Source organism: Mustela nigripes, chromosome 6 (assembly GCF_022355385.1).
Source record: "Mustela nigripes isolate SB6536 chromosome 6, MUSNIG.SB6536, whole genome shotgun sequence".
Classification (NCBI taxonomy): domain Eukaryota; kingdom Metazoa; phylum Chordata; class Mammalia; order Carnivora; family Mustelidae; genus Mustela; species Mustela nigripes.
Window position 1 is genome coordinate 10,505,272 of NC_081562.1, and position 22,485 is coordinate 10,527,756.

The following is a 22,485-nucleotide window of genomic DNA, read 5'->3' on the forward strand; positions in this document are numbered from 1 at the left end:
TGTGGTCACAGAGAGGACGGACCCCCTCCCCAGACGGATCACGAGCTTTATTCTGTCTTCGGGATGAGTCCCAGGACAGCCACTCATGCCTGGGAAATCACGGCTTCAGCCCTCTCAATGATGACAGAGGCAGGTGAAGACCAGAGAGGGAAGGGGGTCGTGGCAGAGGCCACACAGCCAGCGTGTGCCAGTGGCGGGTGAGGACCTCGGAGCCCGCGCTCCTCACAGCCCAGTCCTCCTTCCCTGACCTCTCACTGCCCTTTCAGGGGTCAAAGGAGGTGGCAGCTTTGCCATCCAGTTCCCAGGCTGCCATGGGGTCTGTGGAAGTCCTCAGATGTCCGCCAAGGCCCCCCTGCAGATGCCCAACTCAGACCCTCTTCAGCACCATATCATTACCAGGCACTCGCACACCTCCAGAGATGGGGATCTCACTACTCAAAAGACAGCTCCTCCTGACTCCACGAAAGGTATGCGCGTGTCAGTGGGGGCGGAGGGGAAGAGAGACTGTCTTCCCTCCCCTGGGGAATGCGCCTTGCTCAGGCTGGCGGTGGGGCAGAGGCGATGGCATCTCCTGCTTTCCTGCCAGGGAACTTCCCTCCAGAGACTCCCCTGGGACCCGTGCAAGGGGGTGAAAAGAGCTTCTCAGAAGGAGCCTGTTCACGGAATCCTCCTCCAGACTGGGCCTCCCTGGAGGCGGAGCTGCCTGCCTATGTGCGGAGAAGTCAGCTCCACTCTTGGCGGCGCTACCGTGGGTCTCAGATGCCAGGACCCCGCTGGGGCAGCCCCTCACAGGATCCCTGCTCAGGGCTGGGACTCTGCCCCGAGCTTCTATGTCCCTCAGTGGCGTGGGCACTGCCTTCAGGCAGCCCTCCTGGTAACCACAGTTCACAAGGCTCTCTCTTCTTAGCTTCTTGGCTGTACCATCAGCCCTGTTTGAAGACATCTGTCTGGGATGCTCTCTGCCATTTTCTTGAGGAGTCCCACTTGTCCCTCCTCCAAAATGGACATCTTTGTGATTGGAGCCCCCTCTGCTCTTGGCTTGCCAGCAGCCTTCGGTCAGAGTCTCTCCAGCTCAGGCGACAAGAACAGCCATCTCCAGCCAGATCGTTGGGAGGATCCACTATAATCTTGTCCTTCTACCTGAAGGAAGTGGTCCCTGAGGAGGAAGGTGGCAGCTGGGGCACTGCTGGGACCTGCCCCACGGCTGTTACCATCGCTGGGGTGGGGGTGGGGTACAGACACAGAAGGGGCTGAGAAGTTTCTATCCAAACCCCCAGTGTCTTGAGAACCAGAGGACTGTGACTTGGCAGAGGACACACGGCAAGCCGGAGATGTTGCTGGGACAGAGACTGCGGGTGCTGGGTCCAATGTTCCTGGTCCAGTGCTCCTGGCAACTCCCGGCGGTCCTGTCTGTCTATGGGTCTGAGCTCTGTGTGTGTCCCTCAGGCAGGGATGGCCAAGCCCCAGCTGAAGACAGGGGAGGGGCTGGTTGAGAACCCCCTTGAGCAGAAGAAGAAGGCATTGCCATGGCCAAGGGCAGGAAGCCCTCAGGATCCCCACGGCTCCTCCTCCCTCGAGGGCCGACAGCATTTCAGAGTACAGGAGATGTTTCACAGAAGAGGAAATTGAGGCCCAAAGGGAAGACAGGGTGCCGGGTTCTGGGGCAGGTGCCTCGTTAGCTGCTGTCCTTGCTCCTTGTTGCAGTGACGTGGGGCAGGGGGGTGGTGGCCTTCCGGGGCTTCCCACCCATCCTCCTGAGCCTTGCCCCCTACCCTGTTCCTGGTAGCTCAAAGTCATGGGGGCGGGGGTGAAGTCTGTGGGCCAGGAAAGGGTGCCCTGTGGAGGGACGTATGTCTCCAGGAACCACAGGTCACGGGGTTCCCGCGACGCCTGCTCCCCTGCACCACCTCCTAGGTCGCTCAGTGCTTGCTGGCAATCTTCTTCTTCCGAGCAGAGACCAGGTCATAGAAGGGCACTCGGGTGATGCTGGCTCTGAAATGAGAGCAAGTGAGGGAACGGCAGGGCTGAGCTGGCTGTCGGTGGGCTCTCAGCGCCCCAGGCTTGTAGAAGGGGGTGGGTCTCCTGGGGACAGGATGGCCTGCCCTGCTGCGGGAGAAGGGCCTGATGGCCCCACCAAGGACCAGGCCCTAGTGAGTCAGCCCTGCCCGGAGTCCCACGGGCAAGGCGGGAGAGGGTCAGGCTGAGAATGGACAGCCTCGGGAATTCTGCCCCCCAAGTTCTTTGGACCCCATTTCAGACTCCCAGAGGAGGTGGAAGGAGCCCAAGTGGGACCAGCAGACCTGTTGCCCACCCACTGGCTGTGTGGCAGAGCAGGTCCCTCCCCTGTGGGGGCTGGGGGAGGTGGTCAGGGCCTCATCTGTGAAATGGAGGTCCAAGTGGGTCCTGCTGGGCTGCTTCACAGGACTTTAGCATGGCTCGAGGGCATAGACCCCACAAGTCCCCGGGACACAGCCCCCGGCCCAGCGACCACTCTGGTGTCTTCCTCTGGCCGAGGGGACCCACCGTCTCCCACGTCTCCCCATTGGCCCCTACCCCTCACCTGCCTCCCTTCCACCTGTCCCTCCACTGTCCATCTTGGAACCTCGAAATCAGCCCCTACACCATGCCTTCTTCACCTGGCCACACCCCTTCTCTGTGTCCGGTGCCCCCAGGAGAAACCCACACGAGTTGCCATGGCAACCAAGGTCTTGCTATTCCACGCAGCCTGGCCTCCCACTGCCCGGTCCCCGCAGAGCCACGTGCCCCATCCCCCATACTGCCCGGCACCAGCACCCCCAGGACTCCGGGCTGCTGTCCAGGAGGCCACCCATTGACCTGCCCCCTGTCTTCACCAGCACTGGTCCTTTCCCCTACAGAGCCTTTCCCTCCATCTCCACCAGGTCTTTCCAGGCTCCCTCCGGATCCTGGAGCTAACGAGAGCACCATTCGAGAGCACTGACCACATGCCAGGCACCCGGCAAAGAGATTTTCGTGCAACATCTTGTGGGATCGTCCCCCTACTCCATGACCTCCCTCCCCTGTGTCCCTGGGGCCTGGCTGCGGAAGCTGGGTGGAAGATCTTGTATGCCAGAGACAGGAGGGAGATTCTGGATTAGGCCCTTTTACAGACAAGGAGACAAAGCCCAGAGAGAAGCAGGGGCCCCCGGAAGGGACAGAAAGCCCAGACAGCCCTTACCGGATGGCCTCGATCCACTGGTCACGCTCCTCTGCGCTGGAGGCCGAGATTCGATACGACTCGTGCTTGCCCTCCACCACCTTGCCCTCGCCGTCCGTCTTACACGCCTTGATCTTCTGGCCCCGGCAGCTGGGGTTGTAGAGCTCCAGGCAGAACTGCAGGGAGGTGGCTGGGTGAGGGCCAGGCAGGGCTGGGAGGAGGGGGCGGTTGGGCCAGGCTTTCCCGGGCGTTCAGCGAGGACCATCCACTTGGGGCTTGGACAGACAGCGGGATACACCCCACCCGGGGCTGGCTTCCCGTGCCAGGCCAGGGGGCCAGAGATGCTCCCTCTCACGTTGAGAACTTGCTATGTGCCAGGCTCGACCCAAGTCCACCATTTCCCCTAAAACCCCCAGCTCAGTGCCTGGGAAACTGAGGCTCAGGAAGGAGCAGAGACTCACTCGAGGATATCAGCTAGTGTCAGAAGCAGGCTCCGAGAGAAAATGAAACCATCCCTTTTTGATGCCATAGACCTGCCCCCAGGATCCATGGCCTCGGGAGGGAACCTGAGGCAACCCCAAACCCCACCGGGGGCCTCCTGGAGGGCTCAGGCCAGCCGCCCTCCCCTCCCACCTGGGGTTCAGAAAATCCCCCAGCGGCTGGGGCTCTCAGGACCCCGCTGCGCCACCTACTGGCTTCTTGGGGTCGTCCACCTTCTGCACGGAGAGGTTCTCCAGAGGTATGATTCCCCGGGGCTCCTTGTCCTGCAGGAGGGGCGGGGGAAGGCCAGGATCAGCAAATGCAGCCTTGACACCCAGGGCAGGGAGTGAACTTGCGGGGCTCCCCAAACTCATAGAGGAGCACACGCATCTTCCCAGATTCTGTCCCGCCCTGGGGTGGGGGTGGGGGGAGCAACGCATGGAGAGCCTGGGCTGAGAGTTAGGAGGCTGGACTGTAAGCTTGGTCTGGCCTTGGCTCAGTTTCCCCCTCTGAAATGGGTGCAGAGAGGGGTGAATGATCTCAAAGGGGTCCCATGCTCTGTGAGTGGACCGCTTAGTGGGAGTTTGGGAGGAGGGGGAGGGGCAGGCTCAGGAGACCCCTGCTCACTGTGGTGAACTCAAAGTAGTAGAGACAGTTGTCCGTCAGGATGAACCAGCGCCGTTTCCACGTCTTCACGCGGCCTCCTGCAAGAAGCCAATGGCGCAGTCAGCCGGACTTCCTCTCCCTGTTTTCTTCCACGGACACGTCCTTCCATGGGAGCGGGGCCTGGAGAGCTTTCCTCTGTCCCCTCCCCTCAAACCTCCCAAACCCCAGCTCACCACACTTTCCCCAGACCCATTGCTTTGTTTTTCAAATACCCCAGTGGCACTCATCACTCCAGGCTAGCCCTGGCCACTTGACTTGGCATTCAAGGCTCCTCCATGATCAGGCCCCAGGACCAGTGGCTGCCCTTCCCCCTCAGTTCATCCCTTGGCCTACTCCCTGACTGGCACCGGGCTTAAGCATTTCATCTTTCGCTTGCCAGACAATGTCTTAGATGTTTTTAGAAATATTTGCTTATTAATCCCTAGAACCAGCTATCAGGAGGACCTGTAATTAAGCCCATTTTACAGATGAAGAGGCCAAGGCACAGGGAGGCTCAATCGTGGGCTCAAAGTCCTGCAGCAGAGCTCAGATTTAAGCCCAGTGTCCTAGCTCCAGAGTCCAAGTGCTTGGCCATTTTGCCACACATTGACTATGATTCCCATTTCACAGTGGTGGAAACCGAGGCTGAGGAACCTGACCACTGGCACATGCGTGGAGGAGCTGGGATCTGTGACTCAGTGTCTCCCTAGGGCTGGGAGGGGTCCGCGGGGCAAGAAAAGATTCCCTGTGGTCTGCAGAAGGGCTGGAATCCGGGTATGGGGACATGGAGGGCTTAGGCAGGCATCCCCCAGCCCAGGTCTCTGCTCCAACACGAGGGGTCTGTCCTTACCTGCCTCCAAACACCACTGTCCCTGGCTGGGCTGTCTCTGCTGGGGACGCACCCGGGAGTGTGCCTGGGGCCAGGGGCTGGGCCCTACCAGGTTCGGCAGCCTGTCTGGGCTGCAGCAGCCGCCCCCTCAACCCTCACCTACGGCTCCTCTCTGTGGGTTAGAGGTCCTTCCAGCCTCCTCGTCATGCTGAAGGGAAGCTCCCCTGAGCCACATCCTGTCCCACTTCCTCCCCCATCCTTCAGGGACACCCAACCCTCTGCGCACCCACTTGTTGGCTGTGTGGCCTCAGACAGGTCTCCTAACCTCTCTGGGCGTGGCTTCCTCAGAAGCCCTCCAGGAAGAGAGACCAGCGTGTAGTTGAAGTGTCTAGGGGTCTGCTGGCCTCTCACCTCCTCTTCCTGCTCGTCCTCCCCCACCCCCCACAGTCCCAGGACAGACAGATGGAGGGAGGGGGCAGGTGGATGGCTGGGGGGCTGGGTTCCCTGACTACACCGCGGAGGCTTCATGTCAATGTGTGCATGCGTCTGGTGTGTGCCTGAGTGTGCCTGCCGAGTGTGCCCTAGTGTGCCGAGTGTGCGCCTCACCCAGTTTGAGCAGCCAGCCCTCACGGTCGGGGTTGAAGAAGGTATGAGTGAGGTCATTGCCGTCATCCTCAGGGATGGAGAAGGGTTCGCTCTTGATGCTGTCGAAGAGGTTCTGTCCTCAGAGAAGGGAGGCAAAGAGCAGGCTGTGATGTCCATCCCAGTCCGGAGCCTGGACCCTGCCGGGCCCCCGTGGCCTGGAAATTCTACCCGCTTCCCCCAGGTGGCTGGGGCCTCCAAACGCCATTGCCTGCCAGGTCTCCCCACCCGGGGCTCTGGGGCCAGAGCAGCAAGCGTGGAGGCTGCTCCTTAGAGAGATCGGGCCCAGCTGCCTCGCCCGTGCCTGTCTGCTTGCCGGGCTGGGTCTTTCCCACTGGGTGGGCTGCTCCCGCAGGCCACACCGGGGTGTCATAACCCCCAGGACTTCCCCAGGGCCTGGCCTCAAGCCAAATGGCCACTCTTTACCAACCAGGCGGTTAATGGTCCCCTCCCCCCACTCCCCCAGCATCCCCACCCTGGCCCCCATTGCAGACAAGGACACTCAGCTGGGACCTGCAGACCCCCACATGTTCACCTGTGCATGCACACATATAAATGCTCAGACACACTCGCATACAACTGAGGGGACAGCAGCCAGGGGCAGGGCCTCCTTAGGTAACATCCATGAGGGCAGAGGGCCCCCTTTTTTCCTAGCTGCTATAGCGGAGACTTCCAGGTGTACCTTGGTTAGAGGGACACAGAAGAGCAACCAAAGGGTTGGAGTTCGACTGCCCCTGTCGGGAGGCTCGGCCCAAGGACACACTTAAGGTGGGATGCCCAACTTGGCTCTCAAGGGCAGGGACTTGGTGGGAGTTCCCCAAAAACAGATTTCAGTTCTCCATGCAGGACCTTCTAGCAGCTAGAGCTGCTGGAATATGGATGGAGCAACCTGGTAGGATAATGAGTTCCTCGTCACTAGAAGTATGCAAGCCAGGGCTGAGACCTCCCCATGGGGGAGTTGTGGAAGTCTGCAGTGGATCTTCTCAGTGTGTTTTGAACTTGTGTTCTATGATCAACCTGCCCTATTTCCAAATGTTTGGAAAAACATTCTCGACTATTTCTGTTTATTAAAACCAGACACAGTGCTGGATCTCCATCTCGAAGATAATTAAATCACTTCCTTCTGTTGCCTTTGTGTATGCTGCTGTTCTGATGGTTTCCTTGAGATTTTAAATGAAAAATTTGATAAGTACTGTCTGATTCCCCTAAAGTTTTAGAAATGGTGTTTTCTGGTTTTTAAAATGTCTTTGCTGACCTGATAGTTCTGAGGTTATAATCCTGCCAGAAACAGCTTTTTCTAGGCTTGATGGAGGTGGCTCTGGACTGTCCCCAGAGTCCTTGGCTCAGCCTGGCTGTGCTGGTGGGCGTAGGGAGGAGCAGGGACCATCTGCCCTTTTTTGGAACCTCCGCACCCTTAGAGCAGCTGGGCAGCCCTGTCGCCCCTCCTGCCCAGGCCCAGGCCTGGGAATTTGAGCGGTGCTGGCTGATCGAACAAAGGCCAGTGGCAGAAAAGGCCTTTTCAGCAAAGCTGTCAGCACAAACATTTGGGAGGCCCAGGACCAAGCAGGGGGCCAGACAGAGGGGCCTCATCCTCCGTGTGTGATACCCACAAGGGGCCCCTGGCAGCTTCTGCAGGTGGCCTGTCAGCTTGCACATTCTGCCCCCGCAGAGGAAACGGCTCGGTTTATCTACTGTTCCAGCACCTTGTAAACACCAGCCCTCCCCCATACGTAAACACCCCTGCGCGGCGGGGGCGGCCACCAGACCTGGCTGGATAGACCTGATTACTGCCACCTTCCAGAGGCTCTGCTGGCTTGTCTCTTCTTTCTCTGCCCCTGGCTTTCCTCTGGAGCCTCCCCTGCCCAGACACACTCTGTCCAGGTTGTTGAGGCGGGTTGATACCCTTCTCCCACCCCAGGCTCCAGGAAGGAGGGACTGACTCTGATCTGGCCACGGTGACTGGTTTTTTAGGGATGACATGTGATCCAAGCCAGCCAATAACCCTTAATTCTGGGACTTTAGTTTTAACTGCTAAGCCAGAACGAACACTGAAGCTGCCTGGGCCCTCTCTGCCAATTCTGCCGCAACTTGAAGAGAGGCTGTTTAGGAGGGAATCTAGCATAGAGGAGAAGGCTGCCGAGAGATGGGGAGACCAGACTGAGTCCTGACCTCACTGAGCACCTGGATCTAGCCGAGCCTGAAGCTGACAGATCTGAAGCCAAATCGATCCCCGATCTTTTCCATTACATGAATTGAGATTCCTTTAGCCGGGAAGCAACTGGTAGCTGGGTAGCACAGCCAAGTCCTTCATGCCCAAATCCTGCCTTCTGGTCTCTGCAGAAGGAAGGGCCCTGGAGTCAGAGAGACATGGGTTCGAATTTGATGTCCTCACAAACGATGAGAACCCTGGCCAGCTACCACTCTTGGAGGTCGGTTTTCTTTGCTGTAAACTGGGAAGGGTGCCCACTGCTTAAAGGTGTCAGGAGAAGTTAATGAGAACATAGATGGACCAGAACTAGGCCTGGTATATGGTCCGTTCTAATGGGGATGGAGATGTTTGGACAAGGACCCAGGAGATCCAGGGCTGCCCACAGCAGAAGATGCCCTGAACCGGGAGATTGTTCCCCTGCCTGAGCCTCAGTTTCTCCACCTGTAACACCAGAGGCTGGAGAGCCTTCCCTCTTGGCCTCTCTCCTTCTCCCCCTCTCCCACCTAAGCTCCCTCTCTGGGCAGCTCTCTCAGGGGAGTGGCCCCCTTCTTGGCATTTCCTGGGTACCTGCTGTGGGCCAGGAGCTTGAAGTGTATTAACCCTGCTTCTCAGGAGAGCCACGCGAGGGCACCACCATCTGCCCACTTTGCGGACGAAGAAACTGAGGCTTACACTCAAGGTCACATCGCCATAAAGGGCAGAGCTGGCATTGGATCTCCTATCCTCTGAGTCCACACCCTGAGTCTCTTAGGCATTCTGCTTCAGCCTATCAGGATAGCCAGGGCAAGACGTGCTACTGTCGCCTGTCCCCCGCCTCCCATAGCGCACCCCTCTGAAGCCTTGCCCAGCTTAAAAGCATTCTGTGTCTTCAGCAGGGCGCAAGCTTCTGGACCATGATGGGGTACTCCTTCCACAAAGTGGCAGACTTTGACTATTTGACGGTGATCAAAAGGTGAGTTCTTGCTTTTATACATAGGGAAGATGAGGCGCAGAGAGAAGGCAGGCAGATGCCCCCAAACCACACAGCACCCGGGCTTCCCACCACCCCCTCCACCCTGGAATTTTGCAGTAAAAACCCCTGAACAGCAAGGACCAGGCTTTTGTGGTTCCCTTTGCGTGGCTCCCTTTGTGTGGATTCCCTTGTGTGGTTTCCCTTTTTTAATCCAGAGAAGCCTCTGGATTCATTAGCGACTGGAACGACTCAAGCACTTGGGCTAAATACCTTACATTTCTACACAAATCCCACGAGCTGGGAGCTCAGAGAGGTCAAGCCACTTACCAAATGTCACACAACCAGAGAGTAGGGGAGCAGGGACCTGGATGAGGCTGTGACTCCAACGCTGCTCTTTCTCTTCCTCCCCCCTCCCCTCTGTGCTTGCTTCTCTTGGCTGCCGAGGAGGATAATAAACCCTTCCAGACCTCCCAGGCAGAGTGTGAAGCTAAATTGAGGTACTAGACCCTTAAGCCCTAGGAGGAGAAACTTACAAGCTCTGTACAGATGTAGCGCATTGTTATTAACAAAAGGCTTGAATTGGGAAAAATGCCAAAGGAGGTGCTCAAGAAGGCTCTAGGGGGGCGGGTGGGGGGCTGAGGCAATAATGCTGGCATGTCATTAACTCATTATCTGCCAGACCAGGTGCGCCCAACCTCCTGCCAGTGGTACCACAATGAGATGACTTACCGATTCCCAAATGCCTTTGAGATTTCAGGCATTTTACTAAGCGCTGGGGTTTTAAAGTTATTATTAATTCTTCTTCATCGTGACCTAAGCCACCATTTAGAACCTATGCTCTGTACCTGGCAGGGGCTCTGGCCTTTACATCTTTACAAATTGCTACTCCCAGTAGCTGGGTGACGCAGGCATCATTATCCTGGTTGAAAGAATGGTGGCTTGGAGGGGGGCGGTGGTGAGTCATTCCCCAAGGTCATGGGGGAGACGGGATTTGACTTGAGCTCAATCCAGCTCTCAAGGACTCATCCTGGTTGGGGTCCCCACCCACCCCTGCCCTCATGATAAACTTTCCCCTTTGAGGACCGAGGAGGGTGGTGGGCTAAGGGCATGGTAGTTCTTCAACAGGGAGGGGCACCCAAGTCCTTCCAAACCCAGGCTTCGCCCCAGACTTGGCAGGGTGCCAAGCTGGGAGAGAGGATTGCACCTTCTCCTCACCTCCTGCCAGGCTGTCACCAGGAGGCGACGGGAACTTTATTGAGCTCTGGGGCATCCTTGGTCCTGGAAATTAGCTGTCAGTTCATTTTTGCTGCAGCAGGCTCTGAAGCTCACTTCTGTGTTTACGGCATGGTTGTTTCCTGCACCGTGTTGCCCATAGTTCCCTGACAAACCCCTGAGGCTGTCATTTGAAGCCTCCTTCTGAGGGGCTCCGGCCCCACCTTGCCACCTGTCCCTGTGCATTCACACCCACAACCCCAGCCAGCCCCTCTGGACCCTTCTCCCGTTCCTAGCCAGGTGAGGCCTGGGTTCTGGCAGTTTCCCCTTTCTGGACTGTTCTTTCTCTGTTTCCCTCTGTGAAAACTCCCATTCAACCTTCAAGGCCCAGTTCAAAAGTCACCTCCTCTGTGAAGTCTTCCAGGATGACCCCCTTCCTCTGCCCCCAGGAGAGGGACAGTAGTGTCCTCTGTGTCTCTGTAGCTATGTTCCTGTAGTTAGTACACATGAATAATAATTCACAGGGCTATAATTCATATATGCATCATCTTCCCATCAGACCCTGAACTTGGCCTAGGCTTGGTCTGTGGCTGATTCATCCCTGGGTGCCCCGCGCTGGGCACAGGGCCTGGTGCAGTGTGGCTGGGGTGGGGTCTGTTTGAGGAAGAGACAGGAGGCCCGCATTCTGCTTGGCTTGCAAGCTGCCTTATGGAAGACCTCAGTTTCCCCCTCTCTGGAGGAGGGAAGGCTTTGAGCAGAGACAGAATTTTCAGCTCTGACATGCTGAGAGTCTAAGAATCTGGGATTCCAAGCACTATAGCTGCGTTCTATGAAGCACCCTTTCTAGAAGGTGTGAATGAATGATGGGTGCCCAGGGTCCCCCAAAGGATGGAGTCTGGGAGGACCTCCTAGGTGGTCTATAGCAGACATCCTCCTTAAGATGGGGGCCCCTTGGACGTGCCCATCTCAGGACTGACCCCTTTCGTGGTGGCCCATCTCAAGACAGACACCAAGCTGGGGGGGTCCATCTCAGAGGAGCCCCCTCTTGGGCTATCCATCCAAGCGTGGGCCCTTCTGGGGTCCCTGGGGACCAGGTGAGGTGGGCCACGCCCCTCTTACCCGCAGCTGCTCCTCAGGCAAGTCACTGCCGTCATTGATGCCGCGGTTCATGGACACAAAGCGCTCGAAGGGTGGCCTGTCCCGGACGTTGGGGTTGTGGAGGCTGGTGTTGAGCATGATGATGGAGAAGGACAGGACATAGCAGGTATCTGCGAGATGGGACAGTGGTCACAGTCCTGGCCCCGATCACTCTCCCCTCCTCTGCCCTGACCACTTCGAGGGGCCAAGCATCACCCGCCTCAACGCCCCAAGGCCCACGCTGTCCCAGCTTGGCATTCGAGGCCCGGTCTCCTCCCCACTCCTGTGGGCCTCCCGGCTCCTAACAAACTTCAGCGGCTGAGTCCCTCCCACCCCTTCCCACCCCTGCCCCTGGGCTCCTGCAGGGTGGGGGGGTGGGGGCCCTGCCGGGCATGCCCTCCCCTTCCCTTCGCTACCCATTCCAACCCTCCCCGTTCAGCTCCAGCTCCAGCCTCTCCCCGAGCCCTTCCAGCCCCCTGCCCACTCTGTTCTCTGCCTCCTCAGAACTCGGAGAACACTTATTGTTGTCTACACTGTTCAAAGCTTAGTCATGTGCTCTTTGGCCGGCTTGCCGGCACGGCGGGGCTCCTGGAGCCCTAGCTGCTGTTCCATTCTTCAGACTTTCAGGGGCGAAGCATTTGGGAGGGAGGTGTTTGCTCCTCTGGGGTGTTTTGAAGCCCTAGGTCCTGAGCCAGGGCAGTCCAGCTGCGTCCCCAGCATCCTGGTGGACCTTAGGGATATGCCTGACCTCCTCCGCATCTCCATCTGTGACATCGGGAGGTTTAAACCGAAGAGTCTTCATGCTCCGGAACACTGAGGATTTCACCTCTGAAAACAGCCGCACCCAGCAGAACCACCTAGTGGCTGCCCGTCCCCATGACAGCCCTGTGAGGCACGTACCCTTACTAACCCCACTGCACAGAGCAGGAAACTGAGGCACAAGGGGGGCCTGTTACATGCACCATCACAAAATGAAGCGGTTAGACTGTTAGATTCAAGTCTGGGGCTTTAAAATTCCATCCTTTCTGTAAGTATGTAGTGTGCACCCACCAGTGCTGTGGACCGGGGATTCGCTGGTGAATAAATCTGACATGACCCCCGCCTCGTGGGATATTTAGACTGGTGGAGGTGACAGAGGACAGACTGTATCTGTATTTGATGTAGAGAGGAGAACGCTGCTGACCTCAGAGAGCAGACGCCAGGATCACCTGATATTGCCCAGATAAGGCTTAAAAAATGGAACTTCTTGTTGTTGGGGGAACTTCAGGTTCAGAGAAGAAACCAGGACAAGCCTGCCGCGGAGACTTCTTGTCCGCCCTGCTAGGGGCAGGATGGTTGGCTGCAGTACTGATCTTTGCCGAGATCTTTCTAGACCCCTGCGCCCCCGGCCTCCTACCCAGCATGTTTCTTGCCACCGGCCTTTGTTCTGATGAAAACTGCCTGAAAAGTCCTTTCTCCACCTTGACCTCCTCGAGAACGCTTACTCATCCTTTAAAGCCCTTTTCAGACCTCACTGCCTTTGAGAAGCCGTCCTGGAGAGGCTGACTCTGCCATCGCTGCCCTCAGCCAGGGGGACTGTGCATTATTTCCTGCATCCTCTCCCAAGGACTGGGCCCCGAGGCAGCTCCGGCTGACAAGCGCCCAGCAAAGGGCCTGGCCCAAAGTTGGCACTCAGCGAGGAAGTCTGGGCTCCCAGGGCCCCGATGCTCTGGGGGTGGGGGGAGCCCAGGGGGTGGGGCGGCCATGCGCCTGTGGTCATGGAGGGTTCCCACAGCCCCAGGTCCCCTCCCACGCGGGCACCTGTGGACTGGAAGACGCCTGGGTTGCAGAGACAGTATCGGGTGGCAAACGTCTCCATCATCCTGTCGATCTTCTGGGCCTCGCCTGGCAGCCGGAAGCTCCACAGGAACTGTCTGGGGGAGGAATCGGGCTGTGGGTGGGTGGGTGGGGGTGGCTGGGGACCCCGGAGAAGCTGCTCTGCCTGTCTTGCCTAAGTCTTTATCCTGTAAATGGGACTGTCTGCCCCGGTCCTTTAGGCTCAGGGGGAGGCGGCTTTTCTCTCAAAGTACAGGAGCAGAATTTGTGCTCCCCTCTGCCCTTCTGGTCTCAGAACACTTTGTGGCCTCCTGCACCTCAGCCCGGGGTCGGGGGGGCTCTGTCTGCCCTGGGATCGGACAGGGGACCCCTGGGCAGGTGCATTCTCTTGGCTGGGCTTTCCTGTTCTTTGAACTTAAGTCCTTCCAGAGCTTCAAAGCTAGTTCCCCAAGGTCAAGGGTTGTCTGTGCAGCTCCTCTCACACCTGCCCCTGGGCCTCACCTTGGCCTGAGCACCCAGGGACTGCTCAGTAATGAATAAAAGAAGGAAGGAATGAATATTGAGACTCCCAACCACCTACCCCTCCCCCTTAAAAGAGCATGGGAATCGAAGGGAAGGCCACATTGCTTGGATGTTAGTGGCTTCTTCCTTTTCTGCCTCGCAAACTCATCATCCTTCAAAGCCCAGATCAAATGCCCCCATTCAGGAGCTGATTTTCCCAGCATTCCCAGCATTCCCCATAGCAGCAAGACTTACTAAGCCAATTCTAAGTACTTTCTGTTTAGTTGTTACAGCCCTATGAATTTGGTAATATTATCATATTTATTTACTTATTTATTTAAAAGATTTTATTTATTTATTTGACAGAGAGAGAGAAAGAGGGAGAGAGAGGTCACAAATAGGCAGAGAGGCAGAGAGATGGGGAAGCAGGCTCCCTGCTGAGCAAAGAGCCCGGTGTGGGGCTCGATCCCAGGACCCTGGGATCATGACCTGAGCTGAAGACAGAGGCCTTAACCCACTCAGCCAGCCTTATATTTATTTATTTTTAATTAATTAATTAAATAATGAATTAATTTGAGAGAGAGCAAGAAAGAGAGTGAGAGAGAGCACAAGCAGGAGGGGGTGGGCAGAGACAGAGGGAGAAGCACACTCCCTGCTGCGCCGGGAGCCAGACACAGGTCCTGATTCCAGGACGCTGGGATCATGAACTTAGCTGAAGGCAGACCCTTAACGGACTGAGCCACCTAGATGCCCCTATTATTATCATTTTTCTAAAGATTTATTTGTTTATTTGACAGAGGGAGCAAGTGGGTGGTGGAACAGAGAAAGGGAGGGAAAAAATCTTAAGCCAGTTTCCTCCTGAGCCCCGAACCTGATGTGGGGCTCCATCCCAGGACCCCGAGATCATGACCTGAGTTGACACCAAGGGTTGGATGCCCAACCCACGGCGCCACCCAGGCACCCCTAATGGGTACTATTATTATTCCCATTTTGTAGACAAAGAAACTGAGGCACAGAGACTTGCCCTGGGGGTGAGTGACAGAGCTGGGATATGAACTGGGCAGTCTGGCTCCAGAGTTTCACATGAAAGAGGGAATACCTACTATGCTGTATTAATAAAACAAATGAAACACTAATCTCAAAGGTAGCGGCGATGGCGGAAGTAACGGTAACAGTCATCATGATATTGCAATACGGCTGTAAAAATGGAATGTGCGAGCATGACGAGTCGTGGAGGCACAGGAAGGTGATCAGAGGCATCAGAGACCAAGGGTGAGGCTGTGTTTGTGCCATTAGTGTGGCTCCTGGACCCCCTCCCCGCCCCCCAGGCTGGGCCACCCCCGGGGGCTGAGCCCCCCTCCCGGTCCACTCACCTGAGGGCCTGCACGAGGTTGAGGTTGGCAAACTCGTGGCAGTCCACAAAGGCCTGGAGGACCTGCAGGTTGAAGGGATCCCTGGAGAGGGCAGGAAGGAGGGCACAGGCACTTGGGAACTTGTGGGCACCCACCTCCCGGAGGGGGTTGAGGTGGGGGAGGGAGAGGAGGGGAGCCGCGTCCTCCTTCCGGATCCAGCCGCCTTCTGCTCTGCTCACCTCTGTCTAAGCCCACATGACCCCCCCCCCCCCCGACACACACCCTCACGGGGTGTTCACCTGGGAGGGGAGCTCTGGCTTCAGAACAGCCTGCTCTGGGTCAAGTGCTTCCTCTGCCACTTCCTGCCTGGATGACCCTACTTAAGCCATTGGGCTTCCCAAGTCCCCATGTCCCCATCTGTAAAATAGAGAGAACCATGCCTACTCCTATTTCTTCCCTCTTCCCAGGTCAAAACTGAAAGCTCTGCCCTTTTTGCCATCTGCATCCTCTGCTCTCTTAGGAGAAGGAACGTGTTCACCGGGGAACCTGGGAGAAGCGTTGCTGGTCTAGCTCCCCCCTTGTCACTTACAGCACACCTGCCACTCCCAACAGCCAGAGGGGTCCTTTCTCACCACTCCTCTGCCCTGAACCCTCCCACGGAGCTCCGCCTTGTCACCTCCTACTTCTTTTCTCCCTTGGTCTCTTCTAATGTCACCAGCCTGCTGTTCCTTGAACATGCTTCTGCCCCAGGACCTTGGCATGTGCTCTTCCCTTTGTCTGGAATGCTCCTCCCCCAGAGGTCTTCACTGCTCACTCCCTTTAAGTGTCAAGCATCAATTTCTCCATGAGACACTTCCTTCACAAGACTCTTGCCGTATCTGACAGCAAGATATCCACAGTATCTGACGGCAAGATATCCACAGTATCTGACGTCACAGCCCTTGACCTGTGGTTCTCAGTGGTTCTTATCTCCCTTCCCTGCTTTATTTGCATTCCAAAGAACTTACAATTTTCTAACATATTTACGTATTTTGGGATCTGTCTTTTGCGCCAGAATGTATCTCCCTAAGGAAAGGATTTTTGTTTGTCTTGTTCACTAGGCTAAATCCAGCAATTTGACACTGCCTGGCACATGGTAAATACTAAAAAATATTAATTATTGAACAAATGAGTGAATGAAGGAAGGAAGGAAGCCAGGCTTGGGTTCAGAAGTTGGAGAGAAGTGATCAGTTAGCCCTTTCAAGCCCAAGAGTTATGACTTCCCTAACATAATTCACTCGCTCATTTACCTGCCCACATACGCACACACCTACGCACACCTGCACACCCACATTCCCTATCTCCCTAAGTCCACACCCCACCTTACCTCTCCCCCAGGTAGGTGCCAATGGCCGTTTTGTTGAGGCCCTCGCCTTTGTATAGGAACTGGGCGATGTCCTGGACGTTGGGCGTCAGCAATTTGTGCTCAGTGAGATACTGGATGCCCTGTAGGGGGTGACGGAACCCAAGATCAGCCCCGACACAGTCGCCAGTGGGAGAGGAGGAAGAGAAGGGGGCGGCCTGTGGCCAGACCGCAAGATAGATGGTGGGGCATGGGGACCTGGCATTCTGATACAGACTGTCCTGGGAAGTTCTGTCCCTCCTCAAGAGAAGCGGCCTTTATCAGGTGGTGAGTCCATTGTCACTGGAGGCATACAAAGAGAGAGAGCATTCCTGCAATGAACCAGGTTCACGCCAGGGGCTCCTCAGATTCCCTTCAGTCTGAACTCTTGGATTATAGTCTTCAATGATTCTATGAATTTATAACTTTAAGATTCCATGATTCAGACTTTCCTTTTGTCCTCTTAAAACCCATTTATTTAAAAATAGTGTTTCATTTTTTTTCCTCACAAGTAATTTATGTTCATTGTATAAAAATTAGAAAAAAAAACAGCTAAATCAAAAGAAGAGGAAATTGCCAAGTCCCACCACTCAGAGGGAGACAGTGTCCATTGTGGTGCCTTTCCTTCCCTTTCTACACGAAATGCTTTTTCGGATCTGATGATGTCACACGCACCTCTTTCCCCACCCCCCAGCGCTCAGAATCTGTCCTTCTAATTTGGGGAGTTTGAAGGGTCCGTCTTTGGTTTTCCAGGAGGGCCTCCTCCATGTCCCTGTTCCTGTTGGGGAAGAGTTTGCTGGAAGATGGCGGGGGCAGTTTGCGGGGAGGCTCTCACTGACTGGCAGTGGGTCATGGGGCTCCCTCGGGGGCCCCTCTCTGTGCTCTGGTGGGAGGATGAGTTAGTGCGCTTGTGTGCGCGTGTACACGTGTGTGTGTGAGTGTGTGTTCCGTGTGGACGGGGCTGGGGTCCGATTCCTGTGGCTGCAGAAGGCACACGGGTATGTGACACTGTGAGCCTGTGTGTGCCTGTGATGGGGAAGAGGCAGCCGCCTCAGGGCGAGCAGGAAATTTCCAGGGACGCCTGGGCTGCCCTGACCCCACCTCCGCCTGTCAGTCTGTGGTTTCCTCCCGCCTTTGTTCAGGCAGGAAGGGAACCCTCTGCCACCTAGCTGGGTGAGAGGTGGGGCTGGGGTTGCTTGGAGGTTGGGCAGCAGAGCGGGGGAATGGGCAGGGGCTGGCGGGGAAGGGGAGAGAACGCGGCTGGTTCCTGAGCCCTGGGTTTCTCCGTGCCAGTGCCCCCAGACTGAGAGGCTAGAAGACACTTCTAGAAACTGAGCCCCGAGATCTAAGGGCCCCACTGTCCAAAGCCCGTCTCACAAAGGAGGAAGCAGCAGAGTTCAGGTCCGTGGACCTCACACAAGGTCCCCACATCCTCCGCCATGGCTCCCCCCTCATGCTATGCTGTAGGGTGACAGACCCCTTCAGCCTTGATGGGCCGTGGGATGCTGGGCAAGGTACTGAGCTCTGCTGGGCCTCAGTTTCCTCCTCTGTACGGTGGGTAATTGTCAGTTGAGGGGAACAAGAGGATGTTGCGAAGGTGTCTGGCGTACAGCTCCCCCAGCCCCGTGACCACCGGAACCCCCCCACAAATGCCTACCTTCACCGGGTCCATGTTGAACTTCTTACGCCCGATGCATAGCTCCTTCTCTTTCTGGGCCAACCGGCTGTAGACACAATGTCAGTAGACACGATGTCAGTCGGGACCACCCTGGGCCCCCAGGACCGCCCTTCCGAGCCCCAAGGATGCTTTGCTCACTAGAGCCAATATTTCCCAAGAGCCTCCAGTGGGGTTCTCACACCCTGCCTGGAGTCACCGGGGAGAGTGAGAGAAACGGAGGGTCTGGGCCCCTTCCAGAGCTGCTAAAGGAGATTCTTCCGATGGGTCCAGCATCGGCATTTTAACCAGCTCTGGAGCCATGGCCTTGGGAGCCCAGAGTTGCTCTAGGGAGAGCGTTGGCAGGGGTGTGTGTGTGGGGGGTGCTGTGCTCAGAGTGGGGGCAGGACAGCAGGGAGGCTGGAGGTGAGGGCATAGGCTGGAGCCAGACTCCTGGTGCAAATCCCACCACTGTTTTGTTGGCTGAGCCACAGAAGCTGAATCACTTGATCTCTCTGGGACTCAGTTTTCTCATCTGTAAAATGGGGATGACACCATCACCTGCCTCCCAGCACTGTGGAGAGGGGGAATGTTCAAAATAGCTCAGTGGCAGGTGCTCTACGAATGGGATGCTATTGTTGGAGCTGGAACAGGGAGCCTGGAGACCCAGGGCAGCCGCGTGTGCACCCATGCTTGTCCGTGTGACTTGTGTGTGGGTCTAGAATGGTGACTAGAGGCATTAGAGACCAAGGGGTGGTGGGGGCAGGGTGGGGATTTCCTGGGACTCAGATGTTGGAGTCCCTGCCTGAGGCCTTAGGGGATTATATAGGACCAACACTCTCAATCTCTCTCTCTCTCTTTGAGAGAGAGAGAGAGAGAGAGCATGAACAGTGGGGGTGGGGGCAGAATGGGCAGAGGGAGATGCAAACTCCCCACTGAGCAGGGAGCCCCAAACTGGGGCTCGATCCCTGGATTCTGGGATCATGTCCTGGGCTGAAGGCAGACGCTTAACAGAGTGAGCCACCCAGGCGCCCTGGAACCAAGATTCTTATTTGCCATAAGTGGTGAAACTGAGGCCCAGGAAGGGGCAGGGACCAGCCCCAGGTCACAGAGCCCTGGGTGGGAGGCGGCGGTCTTCCCATAGGAGGTACAGGTGGATGACACCCTGCGGGAGGGGTGCGGTGGGCCAGCCTTGGCCTCGCCCTGGCCGGGCTCTGGTACTTGTGAGGTCCTTGGTTCCTGGTCCTCCTCCTTGGGGCTGAACTCTCCTTCCCCTGGCCCATCCCATGATGCTCCTGGCCAGCGACAGATCAGGGGCTGGGTCAGGGTAGGTTGGGGAGACTTTGGGTGGAGGGGTTGAGGGTAGGGGTGTCTCTCAAGAGAGGTCTGTTAGAAGTTAGGACCAGACCACGCCACACGGTGGAGTCTAGGGTCCTCCCTGTTCCTATCTCACCTCCACTGTCTCTTCCTCCATGCAGACGCCCTGATTTCACAAGGACCCCAGACCCAGGCATGGCCCCTGCTCCCTCATGCTCATTCCTGGGGTGTGACATCCTTGGGAAGCCACCCCGGCAGCTTCTCGGTGTCCCCTGGCCCGGCCGCTCACCTCTCCTCCGCGGTCTCGAAGCAGTCAATCTGGGCAAACACATCTGCGATCTCATCTTTCAGCTTCTGTGGGGTGGCAGGGGGTGCGACAGGGAGCAAAGTCAGGGACGGAGGCTGGGCTGGAAAAAGATTCCTGAACCCCCTCTTCCCACAACCACTTTCGCCCCTGGGTGTGACCCCCGACTCCCCTGAGCCACCACTGAGGGTCCCTACCCTTGACCAGATCCCTTTCCCAGATGCTTCTTATCCTCACAATCCGAAGCCAACCTATTGCCTGTTGATGCCCAATTCCCCAAGGGCTCCTGTCTTGGGGGAGGCAGTCCCCAAGTTCCCACCCTTCACCCCGTTCTATTTCCAGCCTTTTCATCTCCCCTATGCAGCTGTGGCATCTCCTGCCTTTTAGCCAAGCCTGCCCAACAAGCCCTCCTCCACCCCGCTGCCAGCTTCCTGAAGGACAACTTGGCACCTCCCTTTCCCCAACACCTGTTGTGGCTCCCTACTGCCTCCCAGCCACGAAGCGTGAATTCCCACCCTAGGACCAGGCCCTGAGTCCTCTCTGGCTTCCATCACCCGTCCGTTGACTTTGTCATTCGGCCTTGACTCTGTGCCTGCTATGGGCCAGGAGTTATGGGTACACCAGGGTACCAGAAAGTGCAGGCCCTCTTCTCAAGGACCTAGTAATCCTAGTGGAATTTACAGAAGAGGACACTGAGGTGCAGAGAGGTGATATGACATGTCTAAGTCCTGATTCCGAGTCTGTGCTTTCCCCACTCCCCTCTGGCCTTTTTCATCTCGATCCTGCAGGAGGAACCTGGGGGTAGAGGACCCCCCCCCCCTAATTAATGAAATGAGAAGGAGGTGCCACGAGGAGAGCTTGGGAGAGTCCCAGGCTGCGAGTGCAAAGGCCCAGGGGCAGGACGGAGCGTGGTACATTCCAGGAGCAGAACCAGGGCCTGCCTCAGATGTAGCCTAAAATCAGACAAGTGAACGGCTGAGCAACTGGTTCATTGGCGAGTGCCGGGCACACACTGGTGTTACGTTGATGAGATGATTTAAGTTTTAGGGGGGCTGAAATTGAGGCTCAGCGTGGAGATGAGGCCTGATGGGTGCCACATGGATGGGAGTAGAGCCTTTGGTCCCATGAAGTGTAGGAGAGCACTGGTTGGGGCACGGCACACAGTAAGTGCTTAGCTGACTGTCTTCTCTTCCCTCTCCTACGCTCCTGGCTCCCTCTGGGTACAGGCATCTGGGGACTGGCAGTGGGAAGTCCCTCTGGGATTCTGGTCGCCCCCCTCCTGGGGGCCAGGGTGGAGGCCACGCGTGGGCTGGAGTCCAGCCCCACCGTCTGATCAGGCTGAGGTTAGGAGTGAGTGGGGAGGTGTGTGAGTGTGTGCGAGGGTTTGCTCGTGGGCAAGTGGGCTTGGAGGGTGTGTCAGCACGAGCGTGTGTGTGGACGTGTGCATGCACGTGTGTGAGTGTGAATATGCACACACCTGGATGTCTTCCAGAAGCTGCTTTCGGTGCCACTTGATCTGCTGCAGCTCCTGGGTCTCCCCGCTGCTCAGCTCTGCTGGGTCTGGACAGAGAAGAACCAGCGGTCACTGGCCCATTCACCACAACACCCTCCGTCACTCTGCTCAGCCACACAGGCTAACTCTTGCTTCCCCAGGGCCCTCTTTCTTCCAGGAACCCTTGGCTTGCTTGCCCTTGTCACTCAGGGCTTTAGCCCTGATGTCACCTCCTCCAGGAGGCCTTCCCTGACTACACACTCTTAAAGCAGTGACTACACACTCCACCTTCCCTTCCGACCCAGCTTTGTACCCTCTTGGTACAGACTCCCTGAAGTCATTTTGTTGATTTGCATGTTTTCTGTTCTGCTCATACTCCCAGCACCGGGAGAGTAGACACGTCAAGAATTTTGCTCATTGTTGCATCCTCAGCCCCTAGAAAGAGCTCGAAACATAGCAGGTACTCAGAACACTTGCCGAATACCTTTGTCCTTCCTCGGAACTTTCACTTACTACTCCTTTCCCGTATCGCGGGTTTATCACTCAACCCCTTACCTATTTGTGCAACCAGGAAGTGGTTTCCTTTTGCCTCACATGCTATTGGCCAGAAGCAGTCACATGACCACACCTAGTCACAAGGGAAGCTGGGAAATGAGTCTTTAGTGTGGTGGTCCTGATGCCCTTGCTATGTAAGATGGGGCTACTGGGTTTTGGGGGACAATTCACAGTCCTTGCTCTAGACACCGAGGCTCAGAGAGATGAGGTGACCTGGCCACAATTCCATGGGGACAAGCCGCTGAGCCAGAGTGGGACTTGGATTGGGCTGGCTACAAAGCCTGAGTTCCTTCCCCCTCACCTGGAAATGAATGAAAGGAGACGCATGTGTGCTGGTGTTCTGTGCCAGGTGCCACAGCGGTGTCAGCACCCCCCCCCCCCAACACGTTGTGTGTCCTGTTCCATCCATAGCACTTGCCTTGTCAAAATCTCCACAGTCTCCTCATTACTCAGAGAGGAAAGTTCTCATCCTGGTCCTGGCGTCTCCCGTCAGCCTTATTCCCCACTATTCTCGGTAAGAGTCTGGCAGTCCCGCCTGCCAGCTCCTCACTGTCCCCAACCTGTCTCTCAGTCTTACTTCCCCACTTTTGCCCATGAAGCTCCTCCACCCTGGGTTGCTATTTCCTGTCCTCCTGCCCATAAGCTCCCGGACTCTTTCAGGGAAACTGGTCACTTTTTTTTCTTTCCTTTTCTTTTTTTTTCTTTCTTTCCTTTTTGGGGGGGTCACCTTTCTTTAAGGTTTTGCAAGGATAGTCATTAGATCTCCCAAATGAAAGCAGAGAGAGTATTTTTAAATTTTTAAAAAATTCAATGAACATATTGTGTATGATTGG

The 22,485-nt window shown here is 56.5% G+C and overlaps 1 protein-coding gene across 1 annotated transcript in view; it reads right to left on the reverse strand.

Moving 5' to 3' along the window:
- CYTH4 (cytohesin 4) overlaps positions 1-22,485 on the reverse strand; it is a 29,520-nt gene continuing 7,035 nt past the window's right edge. Inside the window, exons 2-13 of the mRNA XM_059402074.1 lie at positions 21,083-21,165; positions 19,591-19,655; positions 17,988-18,054; positions 16,316-16,434; positions 14,971-15,051; positions 13,082-13,194; positions 11,264-11,412; positions 5,736-5,847; positions 4,283-4,359; positions 3,868-3,939; positions 3,197-3,351; positions 1-1,992 (exon numbers count right to left, since the gene is read on the reverse strand). Of these exons, the coding sequence (XP_059258057.1) occupies positions 1,920-1,992; positions 3,197-3,351; positions 3,868-3,939; positions 4,283-4,359; positions 5,736-5,847; positions 11,264-11,412; positions 13,082-13,194; positions 14,971-15,051; positions 16,316-16,434; positions 17,988-18,054; positions 19,591-19,655; positions 21,083-21,165 (1,166 nt within the window). The 3' untranslated portion in view covers positions 1-1,919. The remainder of the gene's footprint in view (positions 1,993-3,196; positions 3,352-3,867; positions 3,940-4,282; positions 4,360-5,735; positions 5,848-11,263; positions 11,413-13,081; positions 13,195-14,970; positions 15,052-16,315; positions 16,435-17,987; positions 18,055-19,590; positions 19,656-21,082; positions 21,166-22,485) is intronic.